General features: G+C 38.0%; 1 protein-coding gene across 1 annotated transcript in view; it reads right to left on the bottom strand.

The window, feature by feature from the left end:
* Positions 1-1,462: 1,462 nt before the first annotated feature.
* SMS (spermine synthase) overlaps positions 1,463-15,389 on the bottom strand; it is a 49,695-nt gene continuing 35,768 nt past the window's right edge. The window contains exons 10-11 of the mRNA XM_090124582.1: positions 6,481-6,596; positions 1,463-4,305 (exon numbers count right to left, since the gene is read on the bottom strand). Coding sequence (XP_089980708.1) covers positions 4,263-4,305; positions 6,481-6,596 — 159 coding nt within the window. The 3' untranslated portion in view covers positions 1,463-4,262. The remainder of the gene's footprint in view (positions 4,306-6,480; positions 6,597-15,389) is intronic.

The following is a 15,389-nucleotide window of genomic DNA, read 5'->3' on the forward strand; positions in this document are numbered from 1 at the left end:
TTTTTTCACTTGCCATAACCCTTTTTGCAACACAGCACAGATGTACTTCTCATCATGCTTCCAGTCATAAAGCACATTTCATTTTTTTCCTCCCTTTCTACTTCCATTTCTACCTCTGCAGCTCACATTGACTCAAAAGTATCAACACCATATGAACTTCCTCACTTGGTTCCTAAAGCAAGGATTAACTGCTCACATTCCCAAAAGGCAGCCCTATGCTGTTCTGTGCTATTAATTACCCCTGCACTCTGCTCCTTTACTGCTACTTCTCTCCCCTGCTCCTTCAGCATTTCAAAGATTCCAAACACTCCTTTTCTGTCTGTGGGCTTTATCGACTTCCTCCTAGTGCCCTCAGGCAACATCATCTGCAATCTCCTATTTCTAATTTAGAGTAAGAAACAGAGCACTCTTCCCCCTCTCACTAGTCCCAGCGCCTTACTCCTTCCAACAAGTTGTCAACACCTCAAACCCCAAATGGTAAAAATAAAAATTCAAGAGACACCTAACATCCTCCCTGTCGTGCATGTGGGCATCTAAAATGACTCTATTTCCTACCCTCAATGTCTGTACACAACACTTTTTCTTAAGTTACAACCTTTCCCTTTCTTTTCCCTAACTATCAAGTCATTTGCTACCACTGTACTTGAGACAAATGTACACGTGTCCCTCCCAGTTAGCTGGAATTTATGTAAATCTCTACAGTCTTTCTCTGAAGTCACATTCTTCTTTCACTGTATGACACTATTAATCTTTCTGAATCACAGCTCAAACTAACGAATTTCATTTTGCCCATCCTTTTCAAGTTCTTCTCTGCCTTCCTAACTTGTTCCAAATCTTGCATCATTCCTAATGTCTCATTTCTGTACTTTCTCTGCTATGCAGTGAGTCACAATATCACCCAAAGCCAACTTGCCACTTCAGCAGAAAATCTAAGAAACAGATTACAGATCTCCAAAAAATTAACATCTACAGAGCTCCCCAGCAAATTAATGTTTTTCTACAGAAAAATCACTGATGCTTGAAGTGATCCCCCGCACTGCAAACATCACTGTGCTGTTCCACACCACACAGCACTTTATCCAAGCACGTATTATGTGGAAAATAATTGAACTGAATAATCTCTGAGAGACAGTTTCAAGATGTTAGGAAGAAATTCTTTCCCCAGAGGTTGGTGAGGCCCTAGCACAGCTGCCCAGAGAAGCTGTGGCCCCATCCCTGGAGGCACTCAAGGCCAAGTTGGATGGGGCCCTGGGCAGCCTGAGCTGGTGGGCAGCCCTGCCCATGGCAGGGGTTAGAGCTTGATGATCCTTAAAGCCCCTTCCAACCCAAACCATTCTATGATTTTTTTAGAAAACTTACTCAGTAAAAAGGACCATACTGTCCCTTTATATTTGTTAGGTGACAAAAAGTACAATGGTAAACCCCATTAATTCTGCCACTTTAAGACTGAATCCACAATGCATTTAAAAATACACACACAAGCAGTAATAGCGTACCTTTATTTTAACACGTGCACTGCACTGGTGCAGTAGATACAAAGCCAGAAGTCTTCTCTTTGCACAAATTATCATCAATCAAGTTTTTAAGTATCTAAGTCACATTTCTAGGTGGAAGCAGCATTTTGTGCAAAGAATAATTCAGAAAGCCCTAATATTAACTGTATGTTGGGAAATGTTTGCATACATAATGCAGCAATGATAGCTATTCCTAACTGGCCTTAAACATGGAAAACCAAACAGCTGTTGCAGTCTGCTTTTGAAAATTCTAACACAAAACAGTTTATTTTCCTTCTCTTAAAACAAAACAAAAAAACAACCCTATACTATAGCAACAAATAAATAAAAACTGACAGTGTATATATACTTGCTCAGAATCAATTCAGCAACTTAAAAATAAAAGGTAATATTCAGTTTTCGCTGAATTGCTTTACACTACATCTATCACTTTAAAAACCCTACATTAGAAAGTTAAAAAAAAATCCCCCAAATTTCTTTGCTGTTATCAGTTGAACGCACTGCTGACTCTTACCTATGAACACCTAATTCAAGTCCCCTGGTCATGACAAGGGATTACAGAACACCCCTGCACACACAGCAGCCCTGTGTTCAGGAAACATCTCTGCTGAACAAAGTGCTAGCTTTGGTACAGCAAGCATAGTAAATCATCTTCCAGTTCACAAGTGTCTTTGCTAAAAAAAACAACCCAGGCCTACTTGTTGTGACCGACTTCTAGATCTACCAAGCTCACTCTAGGAAACATGCTGTAAGCCCTGTCTTAGTGAATGCCTGTGTGCCTAATACCACCTACATGGTCATCACACTAAGAATCACTGGGGATATTCACGCGTGCCATGTTAAGGGTACATGTGACTGCTTGTAAGACATCTGCATTTGTTTGTATCTACACAATATATTGATCATGGTCCTGTATCATAAATGAAGAGTTACTACTAGGTCATAGGCACTAACAGGGGATGGAAAAAATAGAGCTAAAACATTCAGCACTTTTCTCTCCTCCTGTTGCAAAGGAAGATCTGCTCTCTTTGGTGGTCCTTTGGGATACACAGGTTGTAGGCCAGTGTGACCCACATTTAATCTAATAATCAGCATCAACTCGAATCGCTTGAAACAATAAGACTGGAGAACACTTCTCCTTGGCTCTCCAAACTGAAAGCAGTTTAACAGCACAACTGTACATATGAAAGAAAGGGCAAATTTTTACAAGCTTTTCCAGTATGTCTCTGAAATTCCACACAGATCACCCCAATTTCATCAATTCAGTTTATGCATGCGGAATGCAGCAAAACTCTTCCTTATGTATAGTTTAAGAGTACAGATCCTAAGAGTGTATTGTTTTTTCATGAACAGTATCATTTTGGTTATGCAGGGGGGAAAAAAAAAAATCAACTCCCTCCAACAAAACTAAGAAAATATGAATACTAGGTGTTAAAGGAAAAACATAATTATGTGTTTGTGATAGTGTACTTTATATTCTATCTTGGCAATGTACAGAAATGTACAGAACGATTACATCCTTCCTATCTCCTCTGACATGGAATCTTTTAAACACTGAAAGCAAACTTTTAGTACATAAGAACATTCTTATAAAAATATAAACTTTTATGACAACATGATAAACAATTTAAGAAAAATGTTTTGTCTTTCTGAACAAAACTACAATGCAACCTAACTTCCAGATTTTTAAATTGCAAGTGAATAATTCAGCAAGAGCCCCACACAGTGTGGTCAGGCTAGAGAAATACAAGCTGGACTTACCCTACTGAAGTGTATCTATTTGCTCCAAAACTTTCAAGAAATACTGGTGCACGTGAATCTAGATCACACCCCCCATTTCTTTTTTGTTAAGCAAGTTTCCCTTCTTCAAGAAGCTAGTGTTTCCCATAAGGCTGAGGAATGTACAATCACAAGAACCTTACTACACTTAATTTATTGCATTGTAGTGAGATATCAGCCTTAATTTTCATGCTGAGAATGTACCTCTATAAACTACTGTCACATCCATATCAAAATCTAAATAATCAGTAGGGCAGCAGCTAAAGATGTCCATGAGGTGAAAGGTCAAGGACTCTTTTCTCCTGCAGAAGAGATGACAGCAATATGATAAATGAATGAAACTATGGGAAATAAAGTTTAAAATCAGCTTTCTAGCTTTATTCCCTTTCCCAGAATGTGGGGGTATTCTTTCAGGAGGTCCCATTCCACTCTCCCACCCCTTTTTCTTTATTTTTTTTTTTGTTATGCCTGTCTTCTCTAAATGGAAACACTGCAGTATTAAATTTCAATTACCAAAAAAAAAAAAAGCCCTCCATTATCAAAAGCACTACAGATTAAAAAAATAATCTGGTCGAAAACAAACAAAAAAAGCAAGCTCCATGGACCACCCTAAGGGATTAAATGCTCAAGATGTCTTTTTTAATCAAAAAGTTTGTGAAGATCAACAAAAACTAAAAAGGATCACATTCTAAAGGTTCAGTGCATTCAGCAGCTATATAGTTTTGCTGCTTACTCATCTTTAAGTTGACTTTCAAAAATAACACCCTAGCTCATCAAAATATACATTTTTCATTTGCTTTTAAATTAAAATAACAATAAAAAAACATTTAAAAGAATTCACAATCAATAGCATGACTAAGTTTCAGGATCATCTACAGCATATAATTTAAAGGTTCCAGATGCCAATATGCACCATGTGGCAGGCCTATATGCTTCATGTAGCATGTACATTTAGAATAAGCTTGATGTTCAGACTTCAGTTTGTTTCTTCCAAATAGTGTAGAACACCCACCTGGAGAAAATAAGCAGTCAAGGAAAAAAAAACAGAACTACATAGTATAAAGTTAAAATGAAAGTAGCTCTTTTCACTTGTTTTTCAATTCTGAAAACTCACAGTTCACAGAAATGGGGTAGATAACTCTGAAAGTGAAATCTCTCTGGATTCTCTTTTTTGCTCAGCAGTTCATACCCCAGTCCCACTGAAACTGAAATCCTGTGCAAACCCATTTTCTAATCCTTGCTCAAGATTTTCCAGGCTGTGTGCTATGCATTGCAACTGCTGAACAAACTACAGAAGTATATCCGGAAGAGCAACTAAAACTTCAGATCTCTGGTCACCTTCTTGATAGCTAAGTAGGAAGCTCCAATAAGAAGGTAACATCCAGCTAACTAATTTATGAATTCTTATTGCAGACATGAGCAGACACTCAATAACGAAATGCTCAGTAGCATTTGGACACTAAGTGTCCAAATATCTTACTGGGCAAACATTTAACTGCCTACTGCATTTTGAATGCCCCAACTAGAGCTCTGCTGAACACTCACGAACACTCACTTGAATAAATACATCTAGATTTTGCCTAGGCTTTTCTCTATAGGCTTCTCTCATGTTGGCCTCATACTTTTCAAAAAGCAGAACTTTCTATCACATAGACTGAGCTAGAAGAAACTACAAAGCAACTATGAGCTGTGTCAATCTCTCTGCTGGTCCTCTGCTGGGAGAAGGACCCAGCTTCAACACAAACATTCAGTAACTTCATTCTCTGAAGATGCTCCTGTCAGCAAGGACAACTGATCCTCAGGAACCTTCTTGCCATGCTAAGAACATGAGAGGTCAGAGTTGCATAATTCCACCAGCTTCCAAGTGAGCAGATGAGAGCATGAGACATGGACATCACCCTTTTTTAGAGCTACAGCAACAGCAGCTGAGTTAAGTCACAGATTTCTGGAATTTAAAACTTAATATAACCAAAGTAACTGATGTGAAGACATACGTTCTCCTGTTCACACAGCGAGGTCACACACTCTTCAGATGGGAGCCTGCATGTTCATTACATGGTCACGGTAGAGACCTCATGGACACATACGCTTTCCTTAAAATGAAGTTGGTTTTTATGTCAATAGCTACTTGATTTTCAGATGAGCCCCATAGCAACACTGGCAAATACTAGAATGGCAAGCAGCAATTACACACAAGTATTCTGGAAGTAGACAAAGAAAACGTAACTATGAAATGTGATAAGCTTGCTTAGCATTCTGGCTGCATTCAGGTAGCCATACGGCTAATTCTCTGTCATATTATGAAAATAAGCATTTGCATTAAGTCAAAAGATTCATTCAATTGCTCAACAGGCTTCATGAATCTAAATGAACATCACATGGTCATTTTCTGAAGAAAGATACAAAACCTGTATTTTTTAATTACTGTCTCAAATGTAATGTAAATTTCTACACCTCAGTCATCTGTGAAACAGCATGTAGATATAATCTTCCATCTGGACAAATGTCACCTTCTGCATGGAAATCTAAGTTTCAAGAAAGATTATAAAAGTACAGATAGAGGGATACCTAAGGTACTAAACCAAATCAAAAGTCAGAGTTGAAAATATTTATAATACATATCTTTCTTTGGGCTAATCTGAAGTCATCAAGATAACTATTTTAGTATTTTTATACCTATACTGCTATAAAATCAGGTTCTTAATTCAGTCAGAAAAACTAAAAAAACCTTCCTCATTTCTCTTTAAGTACTGTTCACTTTCAAGCTCAATTATATCTATTTAACAGCTATTTAAAACAATATTTCTGTAAAAATTTCATGCCTGTTCATTTACTAGAAATATTTAAGTGTATTGTTCAAAAGAAAAACCACCTTGCATACTTTAAGTGTGACATTCTACACTGCATAATATATCTGACAACACTTGAAAACATGAAGAAAAACATAGCCTGCTCTTGAAAGATGCTGATCATTTCACCACCTGTGAATTTATGCCACACTAGAAAATAGTTCCTGCAATTATATTCAAAATAAAGTTGCAGGTTTTTTTCATAGTGAATGAATTATATTAATATTTTTTGAAGGTAGAAATGCCTTTTTGCATTTAAGTTCATTACCTCCAAGCCACCTAGACTTGCTTGATTTATTAATACACATTCTCTACACTTCTTCAGTCTTAAAGGATACAATTCCATGTAGGAGGGGACGCACACGATTTCTTTTGAAAACTCCACGGGACAGTAAAGCCTATTAAGTTGTTCTTCATACAGAGTCAAGGCATCGGTCAGATTGATACAGTTTCCCTGAAGAAGAAAAGAAAAAAGTAATGGTTATAATCAAGCAAAGAAGCAAAACTGCAGATGAATATATATACACTAACATTAATGAAAGGCTTCCATATTCTTTAAAACCAGACAGAAGCAATTCTTAACATTTAATATTTACAAGGCAAATATTGAACACCTTGCCTTCATATTGTCTACAGCAAAAATAATTTGAGTATTTTCAAGAATAAGTACAGGGAAATTATCTATCTTCTCATTAGCAGAAGTAACTATTACATTACAGCTTCCAGTTAGAACAGATCACCGTGTATTATTCATCTAACATTTACTCAGTAACAATTTGCTTTATGATTGCTTGAACGTATCAGTAAATAGCATTACAATATCCAGATTTTCTCTACTATTTAACATTGCCTCGGTCTTAAAACATTAAAATGCGGTATAAAAAAACAAAATCTGTTAATTTTAAATCAATTCTTCCATAAAACAATACGATAAAACAAATCACACAAGTTCCATGGCTGTAGGCCACAATCTTAAACTGTTGTGTATTCTTCTGAAAAAGAAGTGATTCCTCTGATTTTTGTTTTACTTGGTTCTATGTATTACCTAATAGATAGTAATATATAATAGCATATATAAGCACACATATATATGATGTCTTTGTCTTCTCAATTTAATGAAGTGCTAGCTTTTTTCTTAACAAACAAAACCACCACCTATGAAAAATTAGCATATTAATTGACAAAGTGAGCTGGGCATCAATAACAAAAAGGCCAAACAAAGTCTACATTAACCACTCAGCCTAAGACAGTGTTCTCCATGTACCAATAAAAAGTCTAGCAAGAAAATGCTTAACTCTGTCTTTCTTGTACTTGCACACATTGCTTTCTATTTTTATTTTAAAAAGTAGTAACAACAAAAACATGCACACAAAAATCCATGTAATAGCTGGCATATTGTACTAAAATGACATTTTGCACTTGTCATTTGGCTATGAACTCTCCCCAGATGAGGCACTTACAACAAGTTTCAAACTGACACAAAACACGTACCTAAATCATTTGACTGGTTAAATGAATCTCCAGGAGGATTAAATCACATTTAATAAGAAAGTCAACAATAAGATTTCACTGAAGGATTTTTTCTTCAGTTACAACACTTCAGCTGTGAATTTCTGCTATCCTCCTTCCTTCTCCTACCTTCATTCCTTTCAAACTTTCTTATTTTCCTTGTTCTAGGACTGAAGTACAGCTCATACAGAAAGTATTTCTTCCTTCTCCTTAGAGGTTCAAGGAGAATTTTCCACCTGGCTCTGCACATCTGTCCTTCCGGGCTTTTACCTCCTTTGCTGAATCTACTACTTCAGTCATTCAGGCTCACTGAAAAGTAACAGAACTACCACCTGCCTCAAGAAACAGTGCAGTTACTTGCCTCTTTTTCTTCTACACAACTGAGTGGACATGATATTTTAACCAATGACTTCAGAGGTACATGGCATACAAGTTATTTGAACAATAATTTAAAAAGAGGTAAAGTTAAATATAGTCTGCACAGTCTACAGGTGACACAGTGTCTCATATATGAGGTGCTGAATAAAGACCTGTCCAATGTAAACATAGTACTGCTGCAGTACGGCACAGAGATGAGACAATCTCCAATTCTGGTCAAGGAGAAGAAAAAGTTAGTGGTACTTAGCCTACTGACAGTCAGGTTAATTCATTTGTGGTCTTCTCCCTCCAACCCCCTCATAAGGAATGTGCTGCTCAACCAGCAGGCTCCAAATATGTAGTCTAACTATGCAGCATGCTGCACACATACAACCACACAAACCATGAAATCTACCTGTATATGAACACTTACGTGGGTCAGAATGAGACATCTTGACATCTTCAGGAGGCATGTATCCCCATCCCTCCCAAATGGTTGGGTTTACCAGCTCATGGTATGAATGCCTGCTATCTAGTCACAAAGTCTACTTTCTTCTTCAGATTTCTGATCCATCAAAACAGAAGCACTAAGTAGGATTTCTCCAGAACTATTTTCAATGTAAAAAAAAAAAAACTCAGCTTTCCACACATTTTATCACTTCTAGTGGAAGAACAGTAGTCTTCCTACCACAGAAGACAAAAAGACACACAAAAAAAACGTTCCATGCCATGTTAGCACATACATAGATCCTAGTAACCTAGCATATGAGCCACAGTCCCACAAAATGATGACAGGAGACCCATGGCACAGAAGAATACTGTTTATGTCAGGTCAGAATACTAATTTCAATGACAGAAATACACAGGTTGCTCTGAAAATAACGCCTCCTCCATATATTTTCATGAAAACTATGTCAGATACAAAGAGCACAAGAAAGCTACTTGATAGAACAAATTCTCAGTCAAAAAACACTTTTTCCAAATACGATCACCACTATTAGCTATGCATTTTCACCAGCACTGAACAACAGCCTGCATGCTCACAACAATCTGCACCAGTCAAGTTGATCCAGTCACCACTGCTGAAATGTACCACTCGCTGCCTCGCTGTGCTTACATCCACTGGTTGGATGTATCAGAAAATAATGTTACAACACCTAGATAAATACTCAGCAAGCACCAGTGTATGTCAGTGGGTGCCATTTTTTCTGCATGAAGGAATTCAATTCCATACCTGTGCTTCATCTGCACTTTCATGTGAGATGCCATTCTGTCAGACTGCTTCTCTGCTGCCATTTGTTACATGGAAACAAAAATTTGATGGAACATTGGTGGGAAGGTTCATTCTCTACTGCCATACCACCACCATCTGCCTGTCATTCTGAGACAATATAATAAAACAGGAGGCATTTTTTCCAGAGCAGCCCTTGTATATTCATTAGAAAGAAAATGATATTGAAAAAAAAAAATTACTAATACCAACAGCTTCTCATTTCCAGAATGACCCTTTCTCTTCATGACTGGACAGGTCAAAAGCCTTCCAGCAAAAGTACTCTATACAGAAGTTTTGCTTTTGATTTCTTTTTCTTGCAAAGTTCAGAGCATGTACAGAACAAGAAAGCCCAAGGCAACAGACTCTGCCCATAGTACAGCACTATTGCTCTGAACAACTTCTGGTAATGTTTGCACATTTTTTTTCCCCATTATAGAACAAGATATCTTGCCCCCTCCTGCCCTCAGATAACATGAGTAACTTGCATCTGACTGCAAGAATGCAGATAGTTCAACTAAGAAGGAACTAGATTTAATTAAATACTACAGGTCTCTCATTGGCATATCTAATTCAGTACTTCAGGACTTCTAATTCATAATGAGGGACAAGTTCCATTAGAACTCCAGGAACAAAGGGTTCATTCAACACATTCAGAATACCTGCTTTACCTGTACTTCTCATTTGTAAGTCCCTCTGCTAACACACTGCAAAATCTAACTCCTGGAGATCAGTTTTTATTCAAGAAATTTGCACTTCACTGTTTAACTTGTTTCGTAGAGTTCCCAGATGCTTAGAAATGGCCTTAAAATAATTAAGTGCACACAAACGCAACTGAAAGCTCATTCTCACATAGAGAGGAACTCATATGAGTTCAGTGAATAGATGCACAGATGCTCTTACTAATGGGGCACAGGCTGAAACAACCTGAGCTCTTATGAAAACCAACATGCCTACAGCACATCTCCCATCAACATCATTTTTTACATGTAACATCAGAAAATAAACAGAAATAAAGCTTTAATGCAAAGTTAATATACGAGTACTAACTCAGCACAACTGCACAAAGCACAACAGACTACTTGTTTAGTAGCACTTGTTTAGTAACCTATTATTATCCAGGGCACTGCAGCAGTTACTTGGTTCAGCCGCCCTTTACCAAGCATATAATTTTGTTTCAACATCAGTCTGAATGCAAAAGAAAAAAGCCACACACCTAAAAAACAACCTGTGTGTGTAATTTGAGTCATAAATAGAAAATACTAGGTAATTTACAAAGTATGCCAGTACTATGGAGGAAGTTTAATAGGATACACAATGAGATCTAAGGGTCTTATAGATAGTTTCCCAGCCTGCTGTTTCAGTATTTATACTTCCTCCCTTTTTCAGCAACTGAAATCATTGCAAACAGCATGACAAACAAATTATTGGAACAATGAAATGTGGCAATACGCAATTTTACTTTTCAAATCCATGGCTCTGCAGTCTACATACTGAGATCTTACTTAAAGGCTATATACTTCAACCTCTCCTTCAGGACACACGCAGCAGGTTTTTATAGCACCACAGAATTACAATTTTTTTGGTAATTATTCTGCTTTACTCAAGAAAAAGCTGAAAATTAAACCTACAAAACTTGTATAAACTCATATCAGTAATAAGAATAGGTATTAAAAAAATCACTATTATTCACACCTTTCTTTAAGATATGAGTGGCTGTATTGACTAAGACTGCTGTGCTAATAATGATCCCAACTACACTTAGATGGTCTGGCATCACTGATATATGATGGAGGGAACTATGCCCAGAACAAAATACAGGGATCAATCAGATAATACGTAGTCTTCCTCATAACGAAAATAGTTAAATGGTAGTGCAACACACTTTGTCTTGTAAATAGCCACTAATTACTCAGCTAGTATTGACCAGAGTGTTTAATAAAGTTTAAAATTATGACAACATTTTTTAAAAGAGAAATAGCAAAAGCAGCCATTTTCCCATCATGCAGTTAATTTTCAATATATAAAGAAACCTCACCACATTCCTCTCCATGAAGCCCTGATTCCATTTCAAACAATTTGACACTGAAGGAATGGAGGAACACTAGTTTTTCTTTTTTTACCCTTAACAAGCATCCCTTTGATACAGAAGGTAGTTTAAAACTTAGCAATTACCCAACCTCGTTACCTTGCTTATGACTGACAATTCCTGAATTGCTTCACTCTTTTTGTGTTCAGAGTCTGCTCAATGCTTGGACACATCTAGACAGCTCATGCCCATCTCCAAACACCAATTATTCTTAGCTTTCTCAAGACATAAATTCTGCAGAAGAATCATAGAATATCCTGAGTTGGAAGGGATCCATATGGATCACTGAGTCCAACTCCTAAAATTGCCCACCTGTTTTGTTGTTTTTTTTTTCCTGCCCACTGTCCTGCGTTGATCCAGGAACTGCACTTAATGACCCCATGGGTCCCTTCTGTCTCAGGATGGAAGTCTATGATTCTCGTGTACAATGCAAGCGACATCCATGAGATGTGACAGGCAAAGGATGTCAGTTTCTAGGCTTTTACAAAGTACTGCACAATGATTTAAAAACAAATACAGTGCTGGGCAGATGATAAACAACTCCCTAAAATAAAGTAGTAAAAAAAATATGAAGATTGTTTAAATTAGCACTGGTATTTACAGTTAACTTTACCTCACCTATAAAGCAGATGAGTTCATCAACTAGTTTGGCTAAATTTAAGTCACTGTGTTTCCTTTGACTTTAGAAAGTAAACTAGTGATTTGGAAGGAGACAGAAGGGTCTCTATCCATACCTGCCTATTTCCTACACATCATTTTTACACAACTTACTCTAAATGTCATTGCTACTGGATATCTTGTCCATCACAATATACTAGAGAAGTTTAATTTTTTGCTTTTAACAGTTTTCTATTTTATTTAGTAATAACAAAGGAAGGAGTTGAACACAGCCTGGGTTTCCTTCCTTCCTCACTTCAGAATAACTAACAAGCAAGGAGATACACAGACCATCAAAGTCCCAGCATCAACTGAGGTCTGAGTCTTGGATGACATGGACAGCTTTTAAAGAACTAAGAGAGGAAAATCCAACTGCAGGCATCTCCGATGTCCAAATGATCAATTTAAAACGAAACTCTCGGTAACTCAAGGAAATACCTTCCCCTGAAAAACTTTCAAACTGCCTAGAAATCACAGAGATGCACAGATATTGTTCTAGCTTCCTTCCATGTTGTAGACAAGGAGAACACTGCTCCCACTTTGGAAGTGATAATTAGAAAGCCCACACAATGACCAAAAAAGGGATTTCAACTTTGGAGCAACATCATGATGGTCTAGACACTTAGAGGGCATGGCCACATTGTATGAGTAGGCAGTCAGGATGGGATGGCCTTGTGAGTGGCCATGTGTGTGGGAGAAATCTGATCCTCACGCTGGTGGTTACTGCTGTTTACTGGAATGAAACCTATGTGAGTGGTCTGAAAATGTCTCCACCTCGCCTTGGTTAGGCTAGGAAGGAGTACATTCCTGCAGGGAGGTATTTTTAAAAGGTTCCAGTTCTTCAACAGGATAAAAATTATGGCCTGTTAGACCTCAAAGGATTTGAATCAGCAGAGCAAAAGCTTAGCATTAAAAAAGGCATTTCCATGCCCCCTCAATGAGAAGAGGAAGAGAATTGGAAAAAAAATAGGACTTGAGGGCTGAGATTAAAAAAAAAAAAGCATATTTACTAAGCCAGAAAAGGAAAAACAGAAACAAAAAATGCAATGATAAAAATATTGGGTCCAAAACTAATGCCTCCTGTTTTATGCTGGCCCATGACGACAGAAGCAGACGGTGGTATGGCAGAAGAGGTTGAACCTCTCCACCAATATTTCATTACATTTCATTGCAGTGCAACAGATGACAGTCTGACAAAATGGTGTCTGACATGGATGAAGCAAAGGGCATCACTGAATTCCTCCATGCAGAAAAATGGCACCTGCTGATTTCATCAACATTTGCTTATGGAGACTAAACAGTGGATGTGAGAACAGTGAGGTGGGGACTGGTGTGTTTCAACAGTGGCAAAAGGGATGTGAAAGATAAGTCACGTTCTGGGCAGCCACGGACAGCTGTCACCATGAAATGAAAAGCATCTTAATCAGCTCACCTGCATGAATCTGTGGATTATGATCAGGAAAAAACAGCTTCAGTGTGTTATAAATGATGTGGCAACATTAGAATATCATAAAGATTACTCCAGGTGGGTCCAGCAAATGTTCACACAGGAACACAAAGAACACTGTATACAATTTTATCAGGACCTACTCAACTAATAGGAGACTAAAAGTGATAGTTTCCTGAATTGCATAATTACCACTGATGAGATGTGTGTCACCACTACAAGCTGCAGTCAAAAGGCAGTATACAGAGTGGCAACATGTGAATTCCCCATCAAAGAAAAAGTTTTAGATGCAGCACTTTGGGTAAAAGTGATGTCTTTTAGGATAGGAAAGTGGTGATCATTCTGGATTTTCTGGAACCAGGACAAAATATCAACTGTGACTACTACAAGTAACACTGACTAAGCTGAAGTCTCCAACTTCCAGAGTCGGATCAGAGAAGATAACCTACCTCTCACAGCACAATAATGCCTTACTCCATACCTGTTTGAAAACCATGGAGCACTCTGCCAGTTTTGGCTGGACTGTCCTACCACATCCACCATATAATCCAGATTTAGCCTTCCAATTTCCATCTGTCCAGACCAATAGAAGATGGGACTGCATGGGGAACATTTTCCTAGTAACAGTGCCATCTTATCAGTTGTGGAACAGTGGGTCACTCCCACTGGCACAGATTTTTACAGATTTGTATGTGAGGTTTGTAGACTCTTGTTAATTGCTGGTGAAAATGCACAGCTAATGGTAGTGACTGCTGAAAACTGGTGTTTTGTAGCTGAGAATTTGCTTTATCAAACAGTGTTACTGCAGTCTTTGTACTGTTGTTGCTTCCACGTTAATAAGAGGTATTACTTATGGAGCAACCTACATACATATCTGCAGTGCAATCACTTATCAACCTCTGACCAACACACAGCAACAATACCATTGCTCACCAGCAAGGCAATGTCTCATGACCTGCCAACCGATACCCAGCAACCCCCGAGCAGTGGCCTTCCCTCAGACAACTCTGTGCAGTTTCATGGCCTTCCAGTGCCAAATTCAGGCCAGCTGCCCTCTGCTGCCTGTCTCCTCATGAAGGCTGTGGCTCTTCCCCACTGAATGGCCCAGCCTGGCCCAAGGTACACTCCCATCATTTAGCAACAACCAAACATCCACATGCTATTAACACTGTCTCAGCTGAAACCAGGACATGGGATTATGCTTGTATGCAGACACAAGGCTGTGAAACCCGAAAGGTAAAGGTCCTCGAAGCTCACTTCTCTTCATACACTGGAAATCCAAGTCCTATGAGGGCTGCAAGACTCTCAAGATAAATGATATACAAGACATGAATTGCAAGGCTACTATTCGTGCAAATAAGTTTTTGCTCTCAACAATTATTAAGATTGGTGGGTATATAGAACAATTACAGAGGCATTTTTTTTTCCCAACACACTTAAGTACAGACACAGCAACAGAGAATGAGATCCATAAATTGTCCTTTCTATCTCACCAGAGCTGAAACAACCCAAAATGTCATTCCTTCATCCTAAAATTGGGCACATCTGTTCTTGCATCCCATAGGAATACAAATAGTCTGAAAAGCCTTTCGCAGACAGGCTCTCTAAATGTTAATGAAGCATGGCACAATGTTAGTTAACAGTCTCCACCTTGTGGCAAAAAGATTATCTGCATAAGCATTTGGAGATAGCTTTGAGGATCACAGTGGTACCCCAAGAGAACGATCATGGTACGTGTGTTAGAACAGCACATGAAAGAAAGCTATAATTAAAGATTTTCAGTAACGTGTGCATAATATACTTCTACATTTCACTGCCAATAACAAAAAAGCAACAATGCATCTCAACTTCTTCAGATCTCAAATTCCATTTCTCCTCTGTACAGTTAAGATGAACTTTCGGCAGTTAAAAAAAAAAA

Source organism: Phasianus colchicus, chromosome 1, assembly GCF_987193195.1.
Source record: "Phasianus colchicus chromosome 1, bPhaCol1.hap1.1, whole genome shotgun sequence".
Classification (NCBI taxonomy): domain Eukaryota; kingdom Metazoa; phylum Chordata; class Aves; order Galliformes; family Phasianidae; genus Phasianus; species Phasianus colchicus.